Here is a 27,301-nt window from a genome sequence, read left to right on the forward strand (position 1 = left end):
GGTTTTTCAGGCAGCTCAAGCTGCTACCGCCCCTGAGATGGGTTTCTGCCCTCCTGCTGCTTCATCAGCTCAAGCCCAGGAAAGCAGAACAAAGGATTTCCTTTTTTTTTTTGGGGGGGGGGGGGGGACACCCTCTTCCCTTTGGAAATAGATGTTAAATGGCTTGGGAGGGGTAGTCTCCCCAAGCCACTGGTATACTTTAAAGGGCACATTTGGTGCCCTCCCTGCATAAACCAGTCTGCACCGGTTCAGGGACCTCCAGTTCCTGCTCTGGAAAGAAAATGGACAATGGAAAGGGGAAATACCACTCCCCTATCCATCACCACCCCAGGGGTGGTGCCCAGAACTTCTCCTGGGGATCTTTTGATTCTGCCATCTTGAATCTGGGGTGGGCAGAGGTCTTTGGGAGCATCTGAGTGGCCAGGTCAGGCAGGTGATGTCAGAGCCCCTCCTGGTAGGTGGTCACCTGGCTAGGTGACCAATCCCTCTTCCTTGGCTATTTAGGGTCTCCCTTTTTGGTGGGTCCTCAGATTTGGCTTGCCAGATTCCAACAGGACTCCTCTGCAACCTCTACTTCGTCTTCTGGCCACTGGAACTGCGACTAGACCCTCCAGGAACTGACAATCTGCAACCACGACTAAGATTCCGCTTGCAACACCGTTTCCAAGGCTCCTTCCAGTTTCTGACACATTTCCCCAGCTGTGCATTCTTTGAGGGCGGCAAGTCTTCAGTCTGCAGAAGAAGGAATCTCCCTTGGAGTGAAGGATTCACTTCCCTGCATCCGCAGGCACCAACTGCAACGACGACCGGCTGCATGGATCTCCTCTCATCCTGAGCTGTGTGGATCCTGCATCACAGTTGGACTGGAGTGGTCCCCTTGGTCCTCTCTACCAGCTGTCCATTTTTGGTGGAGGTAAGACCTCACCTTCCCACGTGGGACAGTACACCCGTGCACGGTGTCTCTTGCAGCTACCAAGGCTTGTTGACATCTCCTTCTGGGGATCTTCAGGCTCCATGTAGCCCCAGCCTCCAGCACTCCTCCCTGCGACGCAAAGCCCACTGCGGGCTTCTTCTGCCACGTGGGACCCTTCTTCAGTTGTGCTGCATGGGCTCATCTGCAACTCCTGGTTCCCCTTCCAGTGGGTGTCCTGTGGGGGCTGCCTTTTCTTCTGTGGACTCTCTGCATCGCCGAGGGTCCCCTAGGTCTCCTTTCCATGGGTTGAGTCCACCTGGACCCTGCTGGTCCCCGGCAGCTCCACTTTCCGTCTAACGCGACTCTTGTGTTTGCCAAGGGTTGTTGTTCGCTTTTCCACACAGACAGACTGCAGTCATCCATCCGGCATGGGACATCGCCTGCTCCTCCAGGAACTCTTCACCGGCTCCAAGGCTGCATTGCTGACCGTCTTCGTCCTACCGTCAACCAACTCCTGCAACCAAAGATAGGTGGATAGTGGCTCCTGTTACCAGATTTGGCTCCCTTCATTTTCAGGTCTTCCTCTTCAGGAATCCCTGGCTGGTTTCTTGCAGTCTTGTCTGTGTGTTGCATTATCTCCATTTTCAGTCCTTTTGGTAGTTTGGGGAAAGTCGACTAACTTACTCCTTTCTTCCTGGTCACTGGGGGCACTCTGCACCACCTAGGGTCACTATTGTCTATTTGCTATTGCACTGTTCACCATTGCTATTTATGCGTATTCCTGATTAGTAGTGTACATATTTAGTGTTACTTACCTCCTATTGGAGGGTTGCCTATCTAGTATTTTTTTGCTAATTGCGTCACTAAAATAAAGTACCTTTATTTTTCTAACACAATGTTTTTTCTTTCATGTGTGTAAGTGCTGGGTGATTAGTGGTATTGCATGAGCTTTGCATGTCACCTAGATAAGCCTTAGCTGCTCATCCACAGCTACCGCTAGAGAGCCTGGCTTCTAGACACTGCCTCCACTACACAATAGGAGGACAACTGACCTGGTATAAGGTTTAAGTACCTTAGGTACCCACCACATACCAGGTCAGCTTCCTACAACAAGGTAAAAACATTTAGCAATCCATAACAGTTTCCTATGGAATAAGGAGGTTCTTCATTAATTGCTGCAGTGGCATCTTACATGACATCATTTATTTCTAACCCATTAAGGTTAATATCAAACAGGTTTCTGTAACATTTATGATGTGTAATCCTTTACCTGAAGGTCTGGACACGCTTTCTGCAATTCCTGAATCTTTTCTTGTATGTCAATCAGTTTTTTTCTTTCTTCATGTAGCTGCTTTAATTCTCTTTGTTGCTGTTCAAGTTTGGCTTCATAAAATATTTCCCTAAAGCATCAGAATTATTTTCAGTTTAAAATCACACAAATTGTTAAAAGTACCATTAAGAACAAACAGGAACATATTTACCTTGCTTTTTCATTGAGCGCCACATCTCTTTGTGGATGTGAGACACTGGGCCTAACGTTATTTGGCTGATGTTCATCTGCCAGTGCATCGCCAACGCAGTTCAATCTATCAACAGGAATAGCCTCTGCCTCTTCACCATCCTGAAATTAGAAATAAGTATTTGATACATAAACTTTAATTGCAGACAAGGAACATCCTGAAACATACCAAATGCGTTAATCCATACAGTCATTAGAAAAAAATAAAATCAGAAACTAAGATTTGTTGTTTAAGCTTGCCAACTCGGTATCTATGGGGGTCCCTCTCTAAGGAATGGGTGAATGATGCACTGTGCACTTACAATGGCTAAGTCACCCTCAGAGTTCCATGATTCAAAGGGTGAATGTGTGTTGCCAGTATTCTTCAGCTGGCATGCGTACACTGCCAACATGCCAGGTCGCCACAATTCTACCGCAAAAGCTGCTGCCAAAATCCTAAACACAAGCATATTTCACCTAAAACTATAGCAATGCATAGGCTGTTATTAAAGACAAGAGTTGAATTTTCTGGTGGATACAGTATCTACTTGTGGATTCCTTGCCTTCTGAATTCTCCCAATGCAGCAGCATTCAACGGAAATTTATTTCTAGCTCTCCACGTCGATGAGGATGTCATAACAGCACGGCTCTGCACACAACTCCATCCAACGTCATCGGAGCCAAAAGAAGCCCTCGCCGGCGTGCTGACATCAGTTTCACCCACTTTATTTTATTTTTTTACTATGCCTTCGAGGCGAAAGGATGAATACTAACATCACAAGCACATGTGCGAAACTCAATACATAAAATATATATGCACATATATATATTTCCTATGATACATATGGAAAATGTCACTTACCCAATGTACATCTGTTCGTGGCATGTTCCACTGCAGATTCACATGCTATGCATAGTCCTTCCATCTAGTGTTGGGCTCGGAGTGTTACAAGTTGTTTTTCTTCGAAGAAGTGTTTTCGAGTCACGGGATCGAGTGACGACTCCTCTTCAGCTCCACTGCGCATGGGCATCGACTCCATGTTAGATTGTTTTCCCACAGAGGATAAAGTAGGAGTGATAGAGTATAAAGAAAAGAGATGTCCATGCAAATGGAATAAAGATATATATACACATATTGTAGGAAGTTGGCTCTGTATGTGCTATTTCAAAGTAAGGAATAGCATGCACAGAGTCCAAGGGTTCCCCTTAGAGGTAAAATAGTGGTAAAAAGAGATAATACTAATGCTCTATTTTGTGGTAGTGTGGTCGAGCAGTAGGCTATCCAAGGAGTAGTGTTAAGCATTTGTTGTACATACACAGACAATAAATGAGGTACACACACTCAGAGACAAATCCAGCCAATAGGTTTTGTATAGAAAAATATATTTTCTTAGTTTATTTTAAGAACCACAGGTTCAAATTTAACATGTAATATCTTGTTTGAAAGGTATTGCAGGTAAGTACATTAGGAACTTTGAATTATTTCAATTGCATGTATACTTTTCAAGTTATTCACAAATAGCTACTTTAAAAGTGGACACAGTGCAATTTTCACAGTTCCTGGGGGAGGTAAGTTTTTGTTAGTTTTACCAGGTAAGTAAGACACTTACAGGGTTCAGTTCTTGGTCCAAGGTAGCCCACCGTTGGGGGTTCAGAGCAACCCCAAAGTTACCACACCAGCAGCTCAGGGCCGGTCAGGTGCAGAGTTCAAAGTGGTGCCCAAAACGCATAGGCTTCAAAGGAGAGAAGGGGGTGCCCCGGTTCCAGTCTGCCAGCAGGTAAGTACCCGCGTCTTCGGAGGGCAGACCAGGGGGGTTTTGTAGGGCACCGGGGGGGGACACAAGCCCACACAGAAATTTCACCCTCAGCGGCGCGGGGGCGGCCGGGTGCAGTGTTAGAACAAGCGTCGGGTTCGCAATGGAAGTCAATGAGAGATCAAGGGATCTCTTCAGCGCTGCAGGCAGGCAAGGGGGGGCTTCCTCGGGGAAACCTCCACTTGGGCAAGGGAGAGGGACTCCTGGGGGTCACTTCTGCAGTGAAAGTCCGGTCCTTCAGGTCCTGGGGGCTGCGGGTGCAGGGTCTTTTCCAGGCGTCGGGACTTAGGTTTCAGAGAGTCGCGGTCAGGGGAAGCCTCGGGATTCCCTCTGCAGGCGGCGCTGTGGGGGCTCAGGGGGGACAGGTTTTGGTACTCACAGTCGTAGAGTAGTCCGGGGGTCCTCCCTGAGGTGTTGGTTCTCCACCAGCCGAGTCGGGGTCGCCGGGTGCAGTGTTGCAAGTCTCACGCTTCTTGCGGGGAGATTGCAGGGTTCTTTAAAGCTGCTCCTTTGGATAAAGTTGCAGTCTTTTTGGAGCAGGTCCGCTGTCCTCTGGAGTTTCTTGTCGTCGTCGAAGCAGGGCAGTCCTCAGAGGATTCAGAGGTCGCTGGTCCCTTTGGAAGGCGTCGCTGGAGCAGAGTTCTTTGGAAGGCAGGAGACAGGCCGGTGAGTTTCTGGAGCCAAGGCAGTTGTTGTCTTCTGGTCTTCCTCTGCAGGGGTTTTCAGCTAGGCAGTCCTTCTTGTTGTTGCAGGAATCTCGTTTCTAGGTTCAGGGAGAGCCCTTAAATACTATATTTAAGGGCGTGTTTAGGTCTGGGGGGTTAGTAGCCAATGGCTACTAGCCCTGAGGGGGAGTACACCCTCTTTGTGCCTCCTCCCAAGGGGAGGGGGTCACATCCCTAATCCTATTGGGGGAATCCTCCATCTGCAAGATGGAGGATTTCTAAAAGTTAGAGTCACCTCAGCTCAGGACACCTTAGGGGCTGTCCTGACTGGCCAGTGACGACTCCTTGTTATTCTCATTATTTTCTCCGGCCTTGCCGCCAAAAGTGGGGGCCGGGGCCGGAGGGGGCGGGCAACTCCACTAGCTGGAGTGTCCTGCGGTGCGGTGACAAAGGGGTGAGCCTTTGAGGCTCACCGCCAGGTGTTACAGCTCCTGCCTGGGGGAGGTGTTAGCATCTCCACCCAGTGCAGGCTTTGTTACTGGCCTCAGAGTGACAAAGGCACTCTCCCCATGAGGCCAGCAACATGTCTCTAGTGTGGCAGGCTGCTGGAACCAGTCAGCCTACACAGATAGTCGGTTAAGTTTCAGGGGGCACCTCTAAGGTGCCCTCTGTGGTGTATTTTACAATAAAATGTACACTGGCATCAGTGTGCATTTATTGTGCTGAGAAGTTTGATACCAAACTTCCCAGTTTTCAGTGTAGCCATTATGGTGCTGTGGAGTTCGTGTAAAACAGACTCCCAGACCATATACTCTTATGGCTACCCTGCACTTACAATGTCTAAGGTTTTGCTTAGACACTGTAGGGGCACAGTGCTCATGCACTGGTACCCTCACCTATGGTATAGTGCACCCTGCCTTAGGGCTGTAAGGCCTGCTAGAGGGGTGTCTTACCTATACTGCATAGGCAGTGAGAGGCTGGCATGGCACCCTGAGGGGGTTGCCATGTCGACTTACTCATTTTGTTCTCACTAGCACACACAAGCTGGTAAGCAGTGTGTCTGTGCTGAGTGAGGGGTCTCTAGGGTGGCATAATACATGCTGCAGCCCTTAGAGACCTTCCCTGGCATCAGGGCCCTTGGTACTAGAGGTACCAGTTACAAGGGACTTATCTGGATGCCAGGGTGTGCCAATTGTGGAATCAAAAGTACAGGTTAGGGAAAGAACACTGGTGCTGGGGCCTGGTTAGCAGGCCTCAGCACACTTTCAATTCAAAACATAGCATCAGCAAAGGCAAAAAGTCAGGGGGTAACCATGCCAAGGAGGCATTTCCTTACACATATGTACAAATTAATGTCTTAACTCAGGGAGGTGGGAGGCCGCATGTGAATCTGCAGCGGAACATGCCACGAACAGATGTACACTGGGTGACATTTTCCGTTCGATGGCATGTATAGCTGCAGATACACATGCTATGCATAGATTACAAAGCAGTTTTGCCTCCCATAAGCGGTGGTCAGCCTGTAGGAGTTGAAGTTGTTTGAAATAGTGTTCTTAGTACAGCCTGTCCTACTGTGGCCTGTTGTGTTACTAACACATCTACACTCTAATGCTTGGTAAATGTATGGGGTGTTGACCAAGTGGCTGCTTTACAGATTTCTGTCATTGGTGTATTTCCTAAAAAAGCCAATTGGTGCCCCTTTTTTCCTGGTTGAATGTGCTTTTGGTGTTACTAATAGCTGCATTTTAGCTTTTAGGTAACATATTTGGATGCATTTTACTATCCATCTAGTTAGTCCTTGCTTTGAGATAGGGTTACCAGTATGTGGTTTCTGGAATGCCACAAATAACTGTTTGGTTTTCCTAAATGATTTAGTTCTATCAATGTAATACATTATAGCTCTTTTAATGTCCAATGTATGCAGCGCTCTTTCTGCTACAGAGTCTGGCTGTGGGAAGAAGACTGGGAGTTGCAATGTTTGATTGATATTAAACGGTGATATCACCTTTGGGAGAAATGTTGGGTTTGTTCGAAGTACCACTTTATATTTGTGTACTTGTATGAACGTTCTTGAATGAAGTAATTGCAACTAGGAATGCAACTTTCCATGTTCGGTATTGAATCCGACATGAATGCATAGGTTCAAATGGTGGACCCATGAGTCGTGTGAGTACAATATTTAGATTCCACAAAGGCACTGGGGGTGTTCTTGGTGGTATGATGCGTTTTAGTCCTTCCATAAAGGCTTTGATAACAAGGGCCCTAAATAGAGAGGTGTGTTGTATATTTTGTAAATACGCTGAAATAGCAGGGAGATGTATTTCGATGGACGAGAAGGCTAAATTAGCTTTTTCCAGATGAAGCAAGTAACCTACAATGTCTTGTATTGATGCTGAAAGGGGGGCAATCTGCTTCGATTGACAGTAAAACACAAACCTTTTCCATTTGTTCTCATAACACTGCCTGGTAGTGGGTTTTCTTGTTTGTTTAATTATTTCCACACATTCAGTCGGAAGTTGTAGATATCCAAACTCTAAGACTTCAGGAGCCAAATCACTGGATTGAATATTTTGGGATCTGGATGCCTGATCAGTTGCTGGTTTTGCGTCAACAAATCTGGGCTGTTGGGGAGTTTCATGTGTGGTACTACTGACAGATCTAACAGTGTCGTGTACTAGGGTTGACGTGCCCACGTTGGTGCTATAAGTTTGAGTTTGTTTTGATGCAGTTTGTTGACTAGAAATGGAATGAGTGGGAGAGGGTGGAAAGCGTAAGCAAATATCCCTGACCAGTTGATCCATAGAGCATTGCCCTTGGATAGAGGGTGTGGGAACCTGGGTGCGAAGTTTCGGCATTTTGCGTTTTCGCTGGTGGCGAATAGGTCTATGTCTGGCGGTCCCCAGTGATGAAAGTATGTCTGAAGCACTTGGGGATGAATTTGTCACTCGTGTGTTTGTTGATGATCTCGGCTGAGAACATCTGCCAATTGGTTCTGTATCCCTGGAATGTATTGTGCTACCAGGTGAATGTTGTTGTGTATTGCCCAATGCCAAATCTTTTGTGCTAGAAGGGACAGTTGCAATGAGTGGGTCCCTCCTTGTTTGTTTAGGTAATACATTGTAGTCATGTTGTCTGTTTTGATAAGAATGTGTTTGTGAATGAGAAGAGGCTGAAAGGCTCTCAGTGATAGGAATACGGCTAGCAATTCTAGGTGATTTATGTGAAGCTGTTTGTGTTTGGTGTCCCTTTGTCCTTGAATGTTGTGATTGTTGGTGTGCTCCCCACCCAATCATTGATGCATCTGTTTTAAGTATGGTCTGAGGCACAGGGTCTTGAAATGGGCGCCCTTTGTTTAGATTTGTGGAATTCCACCACTGAAGTGATATGCGTGTTTGGTGGTCTATCAACACTAGATCTTGAAGTTGACCCTGTGCCTGCGACCATTGCTGTGCAAGGCACTGCTGTAAAGGCTGCATGTTTAATCTTGCATTTGGGACAATGGCGATGCCATCATGCCCAAAAGTTTCATTACAAATTTGACTGTGTACTATTGGTTTGACTGAATTTGTGCTAGTACATTGTGGAATGCTTGCATGCTTTGTGGACTTGGGCTTGCAAGTGCTGTTTGTGTATTTAGTGTGGCTCTTAAATACGGTTGAATTTACACAGGTTGCAGGTGGGATATTTGGTAGTTTATAGAGAACCCTAGAGTGTGTAGGGTTTTTATTACATAATGTGTATGGTATTGATACTGTGTATGACTGTTGGATTTTATTAGCCAATCGTCCGGATGTGGAAAGACATGAATGTGTTGCCTTCTTAGGTAGGCCGCAACTACCATCAGGCATTTTGTAAATACTCTGGGAGCTGTTATCCCGAAGGGTAACACTTAGAACTGGTAATGTTTTCCCTGTATTACAAACCTGAGATATTTTCTGTGCACTGGATGGATGTGTATGTGGAAATACGCATCCCTGAGGTCTAATGTTGCCATGAAATCTTGCTGTTGTAGCAGTGGGACTACATCCTGTAGTGTTACCATGTGAAAGTGTTGTGACAGGATGTAAAGATTGAGAGTTCTGAGATCTAATATTGGTCTTAAGGTTCCATCTTTTTTGGGAATAAGGAAGTACAGGGAGTAAACCCCTGTTCGTATCTGATTTTGTGGTACAGGCTCTATAGCTTGTTTGAGTAATAGTAATTGTAATACTTCTTGCAACATGGAGATGTGTTGGGAGGAGAGTTTGTGTGGTTTTGGAGGTATATCTGGGGAAATTTGTGCCAATTCTATGCAGTAACCATTGCGGATAATAGACAATACCCAGTTGTCTGTTGTAATGGGTATCCAATTGTTGTGGAACGTTTGCAGTCTTCCTCCCACAGGTGAGGTGTGATTTGGGAAGAGATGGAGAAAGTCACTGATTTGACTGTGAGGCTTGTTTTGTTGGCTGATATTTTCTCCATACCTCTGGGGAATTGCCCTTTAAAAATTTCCTCTAAACCCACCTCGTTGGTATTGAAGCTGGTAAGATGAATTGGATTGTGAGTGGATGCCTCGGGTGTTTGCGTTCTAAAACCACCCCTGTATTGAGGTTTCCAAAATGAACCTCTGTATTGAGTGATATACAGAGCACCTACGGCTTTAGTGGTGTCTGAGTCTTTTTTCACCTTTTCAATGGCCGTATCAACTTCAGGGCCAAAAAAGCTGTTTTTCATTGAATGGCATAACAAGGACAGCCTGCTGAATTTCAGACTTAAACCCTGACGACCGAAGCCATGCGTGTCGCCGAATAGTAACAGTAGTATTGATTGTCCTAACTGCTGTGTCTGCTGAATCTAGGGCTGATCTAATTTGGTTGTTAGCAATAGCCTGCCCTTCCTCGACTATTTGCTGTGCCCTTTTTTTGTTGGTCTTTGGGGAGATGCTGGATGATATCTTTCATCTTGTCCCAGTGGGCCTATCATACCTAGCCAACAGCGCTTTAGGAGTTGGCAATCCTCCATTGATTGGCCTACTTGCGATGCTACTCTTGCCAGCAGCATTGAATTTCCTGCTCTCCTTGTTCGGTGGTGGTGCATCACCAGATGGCTCAGAGTTGGCCCTTTTCCTAGCTGCACTTACAACTACAGAATCAGGAGGAAGTTGTTGAGTTATGAATACCGGGTCAGAGGGAGGTGGTTTATATATTTTTTCCACTCTGGGAGTGATGATCCTGGCTTTGACTGGCTCTTGAAATATTTGATGTGCGTGCTTTAACATGCCTGGAAGCATGGGAAGGGATTGGTAGGTAGTGTATGTGGAGGATAACGTATTAAAAAGAAAATCATCCTCAAAGGGCTCGGTGTGCACAGCTACATTGTGGTATGATGCCGCCTTGGCCAGAACTTGAGTGTATCCAGTGCTATCTTCTGGAATGAGATCTGGATCATAGAGATCCCACGGATCCACATTGTCCTGTTGTGAATCTACAGAATGTACAGGAGACTGTGCAGGTGTAGGAGTAGTAAGTGGAGAAACAAGCAGGGGAGGAGACTGAGGGGGTGAAAATTGTGGGGGTGGAGATCTTTGCTTAGGCCTTGGCACTTTAGCCGGTAGCTGATCAGTGTCCAATTGTTCTTGAAAGGCCAGCTTCCTCTAAGGCTTCAGAGGAGGCGCAGTTATGATCCTGCCAGTCTCTTTATGAATGTGAATTCTGGCCTGCCTTTCATCAATGTCCTCCATCTGTGTGAGTTCCTCCAAAAAACTTTATGGCTTTCTTTAAGTTGTTTCTAAAGTTCATGCGCCTCTGTGTAACTGGGTCTTTTCAGCTCCGAAGCCGGTTATCTCAGGCTCGAATGGCCGGGATTGAATGTTGGCCTCCGCTCTGAAAGCGATTTTTGAAGCTTCGACTCAAAGGGTCGGTGTTTGCCTGTTTCGGAGCCTGTGCTTTGGCTCAAGTTCGAAGGCTTCGGTGGCATTGCCTTTCTCGGTGCCAAGGTTGTTGCTTGGTCACCGGAGGTCTTTTTGCGGGTCGAGCCATGGCCTTCTGGCAGTGGTGTTCCCGAGGCCTTATATTTGGGCTTGGATTGGACAGGGGCAGGCTTACTCACATGCTGTCCTGCTGTGACCGGTCTGTCCTCAGACTTCTGCTCGGAATCGGACCCTCAGACGGAGACTGCGGTGTGCATGATCTCCTCTTCCGCTACGTCAAGACGTTTGGTGCTTTTCGACGCCATTTCCAAACTTCGTGCTCTTCGGTCTCGTAGAGTCGTCTTCGAACAGAAGGATCTGCAGGCCTCACAAGTATCCTCTCGATGGGCTGAAGAGAGACAGAGCTGACAGAGGAGATGTTGGTCTGTATATGGAAACTTGGCGTGGCACGGAGGACATAAGCGAAATGGGGTCCGGTCCATAAGGCTTCCACGTTGTCACGGGTGCCCCGAAGGGCGAGTAAAGAAGTTGGATCCGACGGTACCGAAGTGTCGATGACAGATGGTACGCAATCAAAACAATACCAAGGAATTAGAGAGTTTTTAGAACTTTTCCGACTCCAACTACCGGAGCGAAAAGAAACCCGTCCGAACCCGATGGCGGAAAAAAAACAATCTAACATGGAGTCGATGCCCATGCACAATGGAGCCGAAGAGGAGGAGTCACTTGATCCCGTGACTCGAAAACACTTTATCGAAGTAAACCAACTTGTAACACTCCGAGACCAACACTAGATGGCAGGACTATACATAGCATGTGTATCTGCAGCTACACATGCCATCGAACACATATACATATACATATATATATATATATATATATATATATATATATATATATATATACATACATACATACACACACACACACACACACACACACACACACACACACACACCCCCAACATTATTCTTGGTATGGGAGGCAGGAGGGGCTGTGAGGAATCCACAGGTAGATACTGTATCCACCAGAAAAAGCCTTACCAAAAGGTAAGTAACTTGTTCTTCTGATGGACACAACTACCTGTGCATTACTCAACTTCTGAACAGAATCCAAAAGCAGTCCCGCACTCGGAGGTGGGTGCCTGACTGGTTAAACAAAGAAGTCCTGTAACACAGAACAGACAAAATGACCATCCCTCCTCACTTGTGAGTCTAAACAATAATGTTTTGCAAAAGTGTGAAGGAAAGCCCAAGTTGCTTGCTGCCTTACAAATATCAACAACAGGCACACCTCTAGCCAAAGCAGAAGTGGCAGACTTAGCTCTGGTCGATTGAGCTCTAATGCCCTCAGGAGGATCCTTCTTTGCCAACGAATAACATATCTCTATGCAAAAAAATTACCCACCTTGACAGTTTTCTTGTGGACAGCTTTGCCCTTCATCTCATCTTGCCCACATAGACAATGAGCTGATCATCAGATTTGAAGCCCTCCATCCTTGCTCAGGGCCCTCTTCGGATCCAGACAATGCAGCCTTTCCTCCTCCTTCCATGGATGGGGAGGAGGATTAAAGGACCGAAGGATAATATATTGTCCTAAATGGAAAGGCGTTAGTACCTTAGGAAGGAAAGCTGTCCTGGTTCTCAAAACTGGGAAACGTCCTGAACAACGACTCCAGAACAACGATGATGCCCACAACGCAAGCGTAACCACATTTTCCGGAACAACTACCACCTTTTTCTCTGCCTTAACCACATGTCCTGAACTATGCATATGTGTGGTTAAGGCAGAGTGAATCGGGAGAGGATACAGTCAGGTAAGTGAGGCGGGCGGAGGGGGGGGGGCAGTTTTTAGGGATGGAGAGGTCAGGGAGTTTGGTTTTTAGGGGTGGAGGGATCAGGGTAGTTTGGTCAGGTAAGTGGGGTTGGGGCAGGGTTGGAGGTACTTTGTTGGGGTGGGGTAGTTTGTTTTTTAGGGGGAGGGGTGGGGGGGTTGGTTGTTTTTAGGGCAGTTAGGAAAGGTTTTAGGGCTCCGGGTGGGTGGGAGGTGTCGGGGTAGTTTTGTTTTTAGGGGCTGGGGTGGTGGGGTCGAGGTAGTTTTGTTTTTAAGGGAGGGGTAGTCTGGTTTTTAGGGGCTAGGTGGGGGGGTTGGGTAAGGTTTTAGGGCTCAGGGTGGGTGGGGGTGTTGGGGATCAGGATAGTTTCTTTTTTAGGGGTGGGGGATCGGGGTAGTTTTGTTTTTAGGGGCGGGTGGGGGGCTTTGGTTAGTTTTGTTTTTAGGGGCGGGATGGGTAGTCGGTTTTTAGGGCGGGTAAACTAGGGAAGGTTTTAGGGCTCAGGGTATGTTGGATCCACTTGAACCACACATGCCGTTCCCACACATGCCTTTACTAGGCATGCTTTTACAATGAAAAATCATTGTACAGGCATGCGTAGTAAAGGCATTCGTGGTGACAGCGCGGTCGTTGTTCCAACCGCGCTGTTCAGGCATGCATGGTTCTCACATTCGTTGTTCCATCATACATTCATCAAAACACCTTATCAGCCTGGAATGTAGTAAAAGAAGGTTTATCACTAAGAGCCTGAAGCGCCCTAACATGCCTAGCTGACCTGATAGCTATTAGAAAAACAGTTTTAAGTATCAGGAGTCTCAACAGGCAACTATGCATCCGTTCAAACGGTGAACCTATCAAAAAAGTCAAGAATAAATTTAAATCCCACTGAGGTATTATGAATGGAGTGGAAGGAAACCTATTAGTCAAACCCTTAAGAAACAATAGTACTACAGGGGACTTAAACAAAAAGAGTTGATCAGGTAAACAAATAAAAGCAGACAGTGGCAATAAGTAACCTTTCACTGTTGCAACTGCACAACCTTTCTGTGCTAAGTAAAGAGCAACTTGAACACATTTGATAAATGATCCTATAAGGATCAATGTGTCTCTCCTCACACCAACTAACAAACGTTGCTCATCTACCAGCATAGGTAGTCTTGGTGGAGTGTCGACTGGCTGATAAAATAACATCCACCACTTCAGGGTGAAAGAAAAAAAAAAAAAAAACTCTGATTGCCCCATCCAATCTCCAGGCATGAAGGTGCAGGCTCTGGAAGAGGGGGTGTAGATTCTGCCCTTGCGACTGCGAGGGGAGGTCTGCCCTGTGAGGGAGACCGAGCAGAGGGCACAGTGAGAGCTGAAAAAGGTCTCTGTACCACACCCTTCTTGGCCAATTAATATGACTAGGGCCTGGTGTTGGTGAATGTTCCTCAGAACACGAGGAATCAAGGGTATGGGAGGAAAAGCGTAAAGCAGCCGGTTGCTCAAGCTCAGCTGAAACACCCCTCCACCCCCCCAATTCCCCTTGCATCAGATACTGGAGACTGCAGAACGACTGGCAGTGTACGTACTTGTGAGTGGCAAACCAGTCTATCGGAGGCATTTCCCAAAACTGGAAGACGTGAAGAACTACCTCCGGATGGAGACACCACTCGTGATCGACTAAAAAGCGTCAAATGAGACCGTCCACACGTACATTGAGAACTGCAGCCAAATGGTTTGCTACTATGCAAACCCAATGGGTCCTGAGCCCAGGACCAGAACCGTAGAGAGACTCTGCAGAGAAGGTACAACCCAACTCCTCCTTGTTTGTTGATATACCACATTGCGGTAGTGTTGTCTGTCAAGACTTGTACCAACTGACCGTGACTGGATGAGAGAAAGGCCTTGAGAGCCAGACGTATCACCCGCAACTCCAACAGATTGATGTGAAACATCTGCTCTACTGGAGACCAAAGGCCTTTGATCTCAAGATTCCCCAGATGTGCTCCCCACCCTAGCGTGGAAGCATCCATTATGACTGCGGCCACCTTCCTTGAGAGAGGTTGCCGTCCACACTCCACCATCGAAGATCCACTGCAGCTTTTCTGAAAATTGTTATTGACTCAGAGATACCCCCTTGTGCTGAAACCACTGCTTGCAGAGGAACCACTGGAGAACCCTCTTGTGGCAACGTGCGTGAGTGACCAACAGAATGCAGGAAGCGAAGAAACTGAGCAAGCGTAGGAGCCTTAGGACTGGACAGCCGCTCTATTTTGAAACATTGGAATCATAGCCTGAATGTCCTGAATCCTCTGAGGAGGAGGGTAGGCATGATTCAATGTTGTGTCCCGTACTGCCCCTACAGGGAGTGCAGAATTATTAGGCAAATGAGTATTTTGACCACATCATCCTCTTTATGCATGTTGTCTTACTCCAAGCTGTATAGGCTCGAAAGCCTACTACCAATTAAGCATATTAGGTGATGTGCATCTCTGTAATGAGAAGGGGTGTGGTCTAATGACATCAACACCCTATATCAGGTGTGCATAATTATTAGGCAACTTCCTTTCCTTTGGCAAAATGGGTCAAAAGAAGGACTTGACAGGCTCAGAAAAGTCAAAAATAGTGAGATATCTTGCAGAGGGATGCAGCACTCTTAAAATTGCAAAGCTTCTGAAGCGTGATCATCGAACAATCAAGCGTTTCATTCAAAATAGTCAACAGGGTCGCAAGAAGCGTGTGGAAAAACCAAGGCGCAAAATAACTGCCCATGAACTGAGAAAAGTCAAGCGTGCAGCTGCCACGATGCCACTTGCCACCAGTTTGGCCATATTTCAGAGCTGCAACATCACTGGAGTGCCCAAAAGCACAAGGTGTGCAATACTCAGAGACATGGCCAAGGTAAGAAAGGCTGAAAGACGACCACCACTGAACAAGACACACAAGCTGAAACGTCAAGACTGGGCCAAGAAATATCTCAAGACTGATTTTTCTAAGGTTTTATGGACTGATGAAATGAGAGTGAGTCTTGATGGGCCAGATGGATGGGCCCGTGGCTGGATTGGTAAAGGGCAGAGAGCTCCAGTCCGACTCAGACGCCAGCAAGGTGGAGGTGGAGTACTGGTTTGGGCTGGTATCATCAAAGATGAGCTTGTGGGGCCTTTTCGGGTTGAGGATGGAGTCAAGCTCAACTCCCAGTCCTACTGCCAGTTCCTGGAAGACACCTTCTTCAAGCAGTGGTACAGGAAGAAGTCTGCATCCTTCAAGAAAAACATGATTTTCATGCAGGACAATGCTCCATCACACGCGTCCAAGTACTCCACAGCGTGGCTGGCAAGAAAGGGTATAAAAGAAGGAAATCTAATGACATGGCCTCCTTGTTCACCTGATCTGAACCCCATTGAGAACCTGTGGTCCATCATCAAATGTGAGATTTACAAGGAGGGAAAACAGTACACCTCTCTGAACAGTGTCTGGGAGGCTGTGGTTGCTGCTGCACGCAATGTTGATGGTGAACAGATCAAAACACTGACAGAATCCATGGATGGCAGGCTTTTGAGTGTCCTTGCAAAGAAAGGTGGCTATATTGGTCACTGATTTGTTTTTGTTTTGTTTTTGAATGTCAGAAAAACGAGTTACTTACCTTCAGTAACGACTTTTCTGGTGGATACATTAGCTACCTGTGGATTCCTCACCTAATGAATACTCCCATGGCGCCAGCATTCGACGGAAATCTTCTTCCTAGTCTCTGCACGTCGACGAGGACGTCACTCTAGCCCACGCGACGCCGTCTGACGTCATACAGGCAATAAGAGGTCCTCGACGACAGTACCAACATTTTTTACGTGCATGAGAACAACCACCCAATGCAATGAAAGAGCAAGGCAACATCCCATAACCTTGTAAAATACACAATATTGCAATGAATAGCTGTAAATTTAATATAACAAACAAATATATGCAAATCATGTATGTACACAAAGATATATACATATATATATATATATATATATATATACACACAGATAATATACACATGTATCCATATATACAACGTCTATTGCAACCTTGAAGACCAAGAGGAGCGCACTCAAGGATTACTTGGTAAGACCAGAAAGGCAACGGGGAGGCGGGTGGGACCGTGAGGAATCCACAGGTAGCTAATGTATCCACCAGAAAAGTCGTTACCGAAGGTAAGTAACTCGTTCTTCTGATGGATACAACTACCTGTGGATTCCTCACCTAATGAATAGAGTCCCAAAGCAGTACCACGCCCGGTGGCGGGTGCCTAAATGGTCAAACCAAGAAATCCTGCAGCACTGACCGTGCAAAATGGCCGTCCCTTCTGACCTCAGAGTCCAAACAGTAATGTTTCGCAAAAGTGTGAAGGGACGACCAAGTTGCGGCCTTGCAGATGTCAACCACAGGAACACCCCTGGCCAAGGCCGAAGTGGCCGACTTAGCTCTGGTGGAATGAGCTCCAATGCCCTCAGGAGGGTCCTTCTTTGCCAAAGAGTAACAGATTTTAATGCAAAGAACCACCCACCTGGAGAGTGTTCTCTTGTGGACTGCCTTTCCTCTCCTCTTGCCCACGTACCCGATGAACAGCTGATCCTCCAGCCTGAAATCCTTTGTTCTATCAATAAAGAAGCTCAACGCCCTCTTTGGGTCCAGACGGTGCAGTCTTTCTTCCTCTTTAGAAGGATGAGGCGGAGGATAGAACGTGGACAAAGTAATTGTCTGAGCCAAATGGAAGGGTGAAACAACCTTCGGGAGGAAAGCAGCCTTGGTCCTCAACACCACCTTATCCCCATAAAAAGTTGTATAAGGGGGCTTTACCGATAAGGCCTGCAACTCACTCACTCTCCTTGCAGATGTTATCGCTACCAGGAAAACTGTTTTTATAACCAAATACCTTAAGGGGCAAGAATGCATAGGCTCAAAAGGGGACCCCATAAGGAAAGTCAGGACCAAGGACAAATCCCATTGCGGCATAACGAATGGTTTTGGAGGATATTTATTTAGAAGACCTTTCAAGAATCTGATAACAATAGGGGATTTAAATAACGATGGTTGGTCTGGAAGACAAATGAAGGCTGACAAGGCCGACAAATAACCCTTAATGGTAGCCACTGCACAACCTTTCTGCGCTAGAGAGAGAGCAAAAGACAAAACGTCCGATAGATGAGCATGTAAGGGATCAATCTGCCTCTCTCCACACCACGCACCAAATTTAGACCACCTATTAGCATAGATAGATTTAGTGGAGTGTCGCCTGGCCGCTAATATAACATCCACTACATCAGGCGGGAGAGAGAAGGAACTCAGGTTGCCCCGTTGAATCTCCAGGCATGTAGGTGCAGACTCTGGAGGTTGGGGTGTAAAACCTGCCCCTGCGACTGCGAGAGGAGGTCTGCCCTGAAAGGGAGACGGAGCGGAGGGCACATTGAGAGTTGGAGATGGTCGGAGTACCACACCCTCCTTGGCCAATCCGGAGCTATTAAGATGACTAGCGCCCGGTCTTGGCGAATCTTCCTCAATACTCGAGGAATCAAGGGTATGGGAGGAAACGCGTAAAGCAACTGGCCGCACCAGGTTAGTTGAAACGCGTCCCCTGCATCGGATACTGGAGGCTGCAGAATAACGGACAATGCGCGTTCTCCCGAGTGGCAAACAGATCTATCCGAGGAAACCCCCACATCTGGAAGATTAAACAGACTTGATCTGGATGGAGACGCCACTCGTGGTCGGCCGAGAATTGGCGACTGAGACTGTCCGCACGTACATTCAAGACCCCGGCCAGATGATTTGCTACCAAGCAAATCTGATGGTCCTTTGCCCAAGACCATAGTCGAAGAGCTTCTCTGCAGAGAAGGTACGACCCTACTCCTCCCTGTTTGTTTATGTACCACATCGTGGTAGTATTGTCCGTCAGGACCTGTACCGACTGACCACGAAGGGAAGGGAGGAAGCCCTTGAGAGCCAGACGTACAGCCCGTAACTCTAACAGATTGATATGAAACATCTGCTCCTCTGGAGACCAAAGGCCTTTGATCTCCAGATCCCCCAGATGAGCTCCCCACCCTAGAGTGGAAGCATCCGTTATGACCGTGGCCACAGGTGGCGACTGCGCGAACGGCTTTCCTTGTGAAAGATTGTTGCTCGCAATCCACCACTTCAAGTCCACAGCAGCATCTCTGGAGATCTTGACAGCACATTCTAGATCTCCTTTGTGTTGAGACCACTGCCTTCGGAGGCACCACTGAAGAGCCCTCATGTGCCAGCGAGCATGCGTGACCAACAGAATGCAGGAGGCAAACAGACCGAGCAGACGAAGGACCTTGAGGATTGGAACTACCGCTCCATTTCGAAACATTGGAACCAATTCCTGAATATCTTGAATCCGCTGAGGCGGAGGAAAGGCTCGACTCAATGTTGTATCCAGTACTGCCCCTATGAACAGGAGGCGCTGAGAGGGCTCCAGGTGAGATTTGGGCTCGTTCACCGAAAAACCCAGGTCGAACAACAACTGAGTCGTTGACTGCAGATGATGCGACACCAGCTCCGGCGACTTGGCTTTGATCAACCAGTCGTCCAAGTAAGGGAATACTGCTATCCCCTTCCTTCTGAGCTCTGCCGCAACCACCGACATCACCTTCGTGAAGACTCGAGGTGCTGAAGTAAGACCAAACGGAAGGACCGCAAACTGATAGTGCTGCGATCCCACCATAAACCGGAGATACTTCCTGTGTGACTTGAGTATCGGGATATGAAAGTAAGCATCCTGCAAGTCGACAGACACCATCCAATCTTCCTTGTTCAACGCCCAAAGCACCTGAGCTAGGGTCAGCATCTTGAACTTTTCCTGTTTGAGGAACCAATTCAAGATCCTCAGGTCCAGGATTGGTCTCAACCGACCATCCTTCTTGGGAATCAGGAAATACCTTGAGTAACAACCTCGACCCCTTTCCTGCTCTGGGACAAACTCTACCGCGCCCTTTGAAAGGAGGACTTGTACCTCCTGTTCTAGCAACAGGAGGTGTTCTTCTGAACCCAAGTGTCCGTTGTAATAGTCTTCCACTTGCGGAGAAAATGCTGTAATCTTCCCCCTACAGGAGAGGAGTGAGTGGGAAATGGTGGAAGCCTAAGGCTGCTTTCCCTGCTGCACCCCTCCAGAGGACGAGGAAGAGGCAGAGTGCTGCTGAGAGGCTCCTCTGGTGCGGGCCCTCCCTCTCCCTCTAAAAGATCTATAGGGATGGGAAGAGGCAGGTTGCTGGAATCTCCCCCGAAAGGAAGAGGAGGAAGAGCCACGCCCAAATCCCCGAAGCCTCCTGAAAATCCTGGAAGAGGCAGAGGAAGGAGGAGCTTGGAGTCCTAGCGATTTGGCTGTGGCCCTGCTCTCCTTAAAACGTTCCAAGGCCGAATCTGCCTTGGCGCCAAACAGCTTGTCCCCATCAAAAGGGAGATCCAATAGGGTTGACTGCACATCTGCAGAAAACCCCGAATTACGGAGCCAGGCCTGTCTCCTTGCCACCAAAGTCGTGCCCATTGCTCTGGCCACCGAGTCGGTCGTATCCAGCCCAGCCTGAATAATCTGGGTCGCAGCAGCCTGGGCATCTGAAACAACATCCAAAAGACCCTGGGGAAGCTCCGTAAATGATGAGGAAATGTCCTCCATAAGAGCATGAACATATCTCCCCAGGATACAAGTTGCGTTGGTGGCCTCCAACGCCAGACTGCAGGACGAAAAGATTTTCTTGGACTGCGCATCCAGTTTCTTCGAGTCTCTGTCCCCAGGCACCGTCGGGAAAGAACCAGGCGCTGATTTGGATGAACAGGAGGCCTGCACCACCAAGCTCTCCGGTGTATGGTGCCTAGAAAGAAAGCCAGGGTCAGTTGGTGCAGCTCGATACCTCCTGGCTACGGCTCTATGAACCGCTGGGGAAGATACTGGTCTCTTCCACAACTCTAGCACCGGATCCAGCAAAGCGTCATTAAAGGGCAACAGAGGCTCTGCCGCAGCTGAGGCCGGATGAAGCACCTCTGTCAGAAGGTTCTGTTTTGTCTCTGCCACCGGCAAAGGCAGGTCCAGAAAACTAGCTGCCTTCCGTACCACTGCGTGAAAGGAAGCAGCCTCCTCCGTGTATTCCCCTGGAGACGAAAGATCCCACTCAGGGGAAGTGTCCAGCCCACTGGCTGTATCTAGACCATGCAGTCCATCAACCGAGTCCTCTAGTTCTCCTTCTTCCAGGACTCGTTGGTACTCCTGCTCCTCTAATAAACGGAGAGCACGTCTCCTCGAATGAAGCCTCTGCTCGATACGCGGAGTCGACAATGCCTCCGCCGAAGCCGAAGATCGGCGCCGATCTTCAGAAGCCACCGACGCCGCGTCCGGCGCCACAGGTAACTTCGGCGCCGATGAAAGAGCACTCGGAGCGGATGGACCCACCGGAGTCACAGGACGAAATCCCGACGTCGACGGGATGGAAATCTCCGGGGCCAATCCCTCCGAAGCCACCGGAGCGGCCACCAGCGCCGACACCGGCGCCGAGCCCACGTTCCCAAAAGTGAGAAAGGGCATAAAGGGTGCCGGCCGTAGAGGCGCAGGATCACCCAATGAAAAGGCCAAAGGGCCAGCCGGAGCACCCCCTGGAGCAATCTGTTGGAAGATGGTATACATCGCATTTAGGAATGCGGTACTATCGGCTCCAGGGGTGGGAAAAGCCGGATACTGGGGTGCCTGTATCGAAGGCGACCCCGACGCCGGCCTCGACGTCTGCGACGCCGGGGACAACACCAGAGGCTGCACCACTTCAATCACCGACGCCTGTCCAGGTAAAGTCGGTGACGCCGGAGAGGGCAACGGCGTCGATGGATGCGGCGTGACCGTGGGACTGACCTCCCAAGTCCTCCGGCGCCGATCCGAAGACCTGGAACGAGTCTCCTTGCTCGAATGGCGCTGTGATTCTCTACGGCGCCGGGAGTCTCGATGACGCCGATGCCTTGGCGAAGAAGACTTCTTATGATGTTTTTCTTTCTTCGACTTCGCCATAAACAACTTCACCTCACGTTCCTTGAGGGCCTTTGGATTCATGTGCTGACATGAATCGCAAGTCGAGACGTCGTGGTCGGAGCTTAAACACCAAAGACAGTTGGAGTGAGGATCCGTAACTGACATCTTGCCCCCACACTCACGACAAGGCTTAAAACCCGACTTTCTCTGCGACATTATTACTGCAGCGAAGGACTACGCAGCTAAAAATACACTGTAACCACGAAAGTAACAGTTGCTCCCTCGAAGATAACCGTTTCGAATGCACGAAAAAAAGGGAACTGACGTCGGCACGTCGTCGAGGACCTCTTATTGCCTGTATGACGTCAGACGGCGTCGCGTGGGCTAGAGTGACGTCCTCGTCGACGTGCAGAGACTAGGAAGAAGATTTCCGTCGAATGCTGGCGCCATGGGAGTATTCATTAGGTGAGGAATCCACAGGTAGTTGTATCCATCAGAAATGTATATTTGTGAATGTTGAGATGTTATATTGGTTTCACTGGTAATAATAAATAATTGAAATGGGTATATATTTGTTTTTTGTTAAGTTGCCTAATAATTATGCACAGTAATAGTCACCTGCACACACAGATATCCCCCTAACATAGCTCAAACTAAAAACTACTTCCAAAAATATTCAGCTTTGATATTAATGAGTTTTTTGGGTTCATTGAGTACATGGTTGTTGTTCAATAATAAAAATAATCCTCAAAAATACAACTTGCCTAATAATTCTGCACTCCCTGTATTAACAGGAGTTGCTGAGAGGGCTCCAGGTGAGACTTGGGCACGTTTAACTAAAAGCCCAAGTTGAACAACTAGGTTGTCACCTGCAAATGGTGCATCACTAACTCTGGGGACTTGGCTTTGATCAGCCAATCATCCAGGTAAGGGAATACTGAAATTCCCTTCCTTCTGAGATGCGCTGCAATCACTGCCATCACCTTCGTGAAGACTCGAGATGTGGAAGTAAGACTAAATGGAACGACCACAAACTAATAATGCTGCGACCCTACCATGAAACGAAGATACTTCCTGTGCGACTTCAGAATGGGGATGTGAAAATACGCATTCTGCAAGTCGACAGAAACCATCCAGTCTCCCTTGTCCAGCACTAGAAGCACTTGAGCCAATGTCAGCATTTTGAACTTCTCCTGCTTGAGGAACCAATTCAAAATCCTCAGGTCCAGAATAGGCCACAAACAGCCATTCTTTTTGGAATTAGGAAATACCTTGAATAACATCCCTGACCCGGAACCAACTCTACTCTGCCCTTTAACAATAGATTTTGCAGGTTCTGATGAAGCAACATAATCATGTTGGAGAGGGAAGGGATGAGTAAACTCCCAAAGGGGAAGGGCATATTCATTCCACACAATACTAAGCACCCATGCGTCTGTTATTAACTCCCACTCCTGAAGTAAATTAATCAATCTTCCTCCTACGGGCAACAAATGCTGGTCAAAGGGGAGGGAACCAGGGCGGTTTCCATGACAGGTTTCCACCCGAGGAGGAGGGAGACGAGGAGGAGGAAGGCTGCTGGGCGGCACCACGCTATTTAAGTCTTCCACGACCTCGGAAAGATCTGTACGGGGTTGGTAGGCTGTTGAACCTGGAACTGCAGCCTCCCTTGAAAGAAGCAGCCATGGCCAAACTCCCTGAACCCACATAATGGTTTGCAGGTTGAGAATAAAGTCTGAAGGCCCAAAGATTTAGGAGTGGCCCAAATGTCCTTAAATATTTCTAGGGCTGAATCAGCCTTGGCACCATAAAGTCTAGATCTGTCAAATTGAAGGTCATTAGGGTAGAATGTACATCAGAGGAAAACTCCGATCCTGAGCCATGCATACCTTCTGGTCGCAATAAAAGTCCCCATGGCTCTAGCAACAGAGTCTGCAGTGTCCAGGTCTGATTGTATCACCTGCTTTGCTGCTGCCTGACTATCTTGCAAAAGTTCTGCAAAATGGCCCTGTACATAGTGCGGCAATTTAGAGATTAGTTACTTTACTGAATTCATCAACACATTAATGTACCTTCCAAGCACCCAAATTGCATTGAGTGACTTCAATGCCATGCTTCCTGAAAGTCTTTTTTGCCTATTGGTCAAAAAGCTTAGCTTAGTTGTAGGAAACAATCCTGGAACAGATTTTGACAAGGAAGAAGCTTGCACCACCAAGCTTTCACAAGTTGGATTCAGACTGGCCCAACTCTACCTCCTGGCTATGGATTTCGAAACTGCAGTAGTAGTAACAGGCTTCTTCCATATCTCCAATATTGACTCAGACAACAACTCATGAAAACGAAGAAAGGACTCTGATGACAAGGTAGAACAATGTAGAACCTCAGTCAAAATATGTGTTTTCAATTCAGAAGCAGGTAAAGGCAAGTCCAAAAGTTCAGCTGCCTTTCTAATTACTCCATGGTATAAAGTAACTTCTGAAAAAAAAAACATACCTCCCGGGACAACAATTCCCACTAAGAGGATGTCTCAAGTTCACTTGCTGTGTCAAGTCCTCGATAATCATCAGCAGGCACTGGTATCTCTCCTTCCTCCAGCTGCTGCTGTACCTCCAAATACTACTGCACTTCTAGCAGTCTCAAAGCTACGCTCCTTGATTTCAGCTTGGATTCCAGGTGCGACGATCAAGAATTTACCAACGTCAATGAAGCCTGCAATGGCGCCAGATCCTTACTCTGTGCTGGAGTAGATTGAGCTAGCGTCAGTCGAGGTCGGACGGCAGAATTGGCAGCACCGGCATCTCAGACGGAGGTAGTGTTTTTTTCGGAGCCAACCCAGTCCATTCATATGGAGTCGAAGACTGAAAAGGCATTAATGAAGCCTGCTTATACGGCACTGACATCCCAAACGTAAAAGCCAACTGAAATGTGGGGTCAGCAGGGGGACCGCTGCTCTATTAAAAATGTTAAACATAGCATGTAAGATCATGGACGGATCCGTTCCCGGAGTCTAGAAGGGTGGATACTCTTGCTCGTTTTGGGGAGGTTGGACTTGGTCCGACGCCTGATCTTCCAACTCCTGAACTTGAGTGGATGCAGAAGAAAATTGAGCTGCAAGACTCGCAGGTGACGCAGAAATCTCCACTAAAGACAGCACTGTTGACACCTCAGGTGACTTTGGTTGGAAAGTTAGAGTAGAACTCACTTTCTAAGTCATGCCAAGTTTTCATCTCAAAGTTGGAGATACCAACCGAGGGATGTCATCTCGGGATGAATGACCCCTTGACCCATGATGACGACGCTGCTTGTGCGATCGACAATCTATGCGACAGGGTTCTCCTGAAGTCTGGATCTGCGTCATCCTCTCTTCTCTTTCTTAGCCTTTGAGAGAAGGAGCTTTGCCTCTCTTTCTCTAAGAGCTTTCAGATTCATGCTCTGACAAGACGAGCAGCCTCTGACATTGTGGTCCGAAATTAAACACCAGAGACAGTTATCATACGGGTCAGTCACCGACATATGACCCCCGCACTCCCTCCAAGGCTTTAAGCCAGATTTTCTAGACGGAGACATTGAAGCAGTTAAAGTATTTCTCATGATACAGTTGCAACACAATGGAGAGGCAGAAAAAACATTAGCATCAAAGGCACAGAAAAAGGGAACCGACATCAGCACGCCGGTGAGGACTTCTTATGGCTCCAATGACGTCAGACAGAGTCGCGTGCGGAGCCATGCTATTCTGACATCCTCGTCAACGTGGAGAGCTAGAAATAAATTTCCGCTGAATGTTGCCGCCATTGGGAGAACTCAGGTAGTAGTATCCATCAGAAAATAGTTTACAAATCAAAGTTTGGTCAGACCAGTTTGTACATTAAAAGTCAGTTTGCCTCCTTTGTGGAGGTGTAGCTTAATCAGTGAGATTCAGAGGGTATTGAATCAGATTCCCCAGCTAAGAAAGACTGTTAGTCAAACAGGGTTTGAGTATATGAATAACCAACATGAGGAGGGTAGAGATCTAAAGGAAGCCTGAAGGAGTCTAAAGGAAGAATGGAGATTCTTAGGGCCCTTCAAATCTATCCATTGATTTTGTGGTGTTAAGAAATAATTTGCTAATGGCCAGTAGAAGACTGGTTCGTTGGGCACATGCTACTGGAAACAGCTATCTGATATCTGAACTTTACAGATGCCAATCAAATTAGCTCATAAGGTTACATACTTGCTGCAATGGTCTGTGTGTAAAAGCTTTTGAGACCGTAAGTTCCAATCCTGTTAAGACGACTAGACGGACACATCTTCTGCTGCACAAAACATGTCTGTGGGTGCGCACGTTGTGTGTGTATAACATCAAGACTGTTTATTTATTTTAGGTCTTAGATAAATAGTTTTAGCCTTATTCGAAGATTGCTTTTCAGAGAACATTTTTCCTTCAGCAGGAGCATCTCAAGGTTGAGATGTCATCAATATAACAGTATAATCTGCGCTGGTAAGCCAAAAACAACATATATTGAGTGGGTAACCTATTATCTGCTTGCTTCTCCACTCAACTTTCCAACAGTAGAAAGAAGAAATGCACTTTTATGAAAAATAAATTATTGCTGCATATATGCACGTTTGCAGCTAGGGGGCCTAAAAGTCAAATTGGACATGGTGTACAGATATATTGGAAGCACGAACAGATATATGCGAGGAATCAAAATTTTGGCACATGAACTACTTCCTGCTATTATTAAAACATAAAAGAAAAGTGAAAAATGTGTTTCTCCTATTCATTTACTCCAACACCCTCTCCTCCTTGAAACATAGAAAGACTCATTGAAAAGAGGACCGTTGGTATCTACCTCACAATCTGCAGCTTCACCCTTGACAAAAAAATGTATGTAGTCCATCAGCCACCAAATACTTATTCAAAAATAGTTAAACCTTCTTAGGACTGAAGCAGTTTTATACCATAGCTAAAAGTGCAGTTTTATATCTTGAAAAGATTATCTGGATCAAATCACGTGAAAGCCAGGAGATCTCAGAATTGCTGAACATTTAACTGTGTTTATCCTAGTCATCTAGATAGGTGTTGCTCTTAAAGAGTGCTTCTTAGGTTCAAAGTGACATGGACCTCTCCTGTGATACGCCCAACAGAAACCCAAAACAGATGATGCCACACTCAGGTGCTGGACCAAATTTTTAAATGGACAATCAATTCATTATGCAGTGTCTAAGAAACTGGGCTCTTTGCAGATACCCCACCACTTTTTGTTCCCATTTAGACTACTGATGCTAACGTTTTTTATCCGAGGTGCAGTGAGACCTGCTTATCAGACCTCAGGGCCAGTGATCTTTCCCTTAAATTCTACTGTGTTTTTAAAAATCTAATTGGCAAGGCTTTTATCACCCATATAAGGCCCTAGTGAATGGTACCAGTGGTACGCAGGGACAGTAAAGAGGTCACCAGGGCTGCAGGACTGACTGTGCCACCCTGCTTGGCCAGAGTAAAAGCAAAGCCTGCAGAGCTGCCATGTCAGCCTGCATGAGCAGCTTGTCTGCTCGAGTTGAACTATGCCCACACCAAATGCAGACATAGGCCCTCATTCTGACCCTGGCGGTCTTTGACCGCCAGGGCGGAGGACCGCGGGAGCACCGCCGACAAGCCGGCGGTGCTTCAATGGGGATTCCGACCGCGGCG

General features: G+C 47.3%; 1 protein-coding gene across 7 annotated transcripts in view; it reads right to left on the reverse strand.

Annotated features, from left to right (window-relative positions):
* Window positions 1–27,301, reverse strand: part of PCM1 (pericentriolar material 1) — a 713,620-nt gene that overhangs the window by 551,016 nt on the left and 135,303 nt on the right. For all 7 annotated transcript variants that reach the window (XM_069200330.1, XM_069200304.1, XM_069200313.1 and 4 more), the window contains exons 14-15: window positions 2,395–2,534; window positions 2,184–2,313 (exon numbers count right to left, since the gene is read on the reverse strand). In XM_069200330.1, the coding sequence (XP_069056431.1) occupies window positions 2,184–2,313; window positions 2,395–2,534 (270 nt within the window). The remainder of the gene's footprint in view (window positions 1–2,183; window positions 2,314–2,394; window positions 2,535–27,301) is intronic.

This window comes from Pleurodeles waltl, chromosome 1_2, assembly GCF_031143425.1.
Source record: "Pleurodeles waltl isolate 20211129_DDA chromosome 1_2, aPleWal1.hap1.20221129, whole genome shotgun sequence".
Classification (NCBI taxonomy): Eukaryota; Metazoa; Chordata; class Amphibia; order Caudata; family Salamandridae; genus Pleurodeles; species Pleurodeles waltl.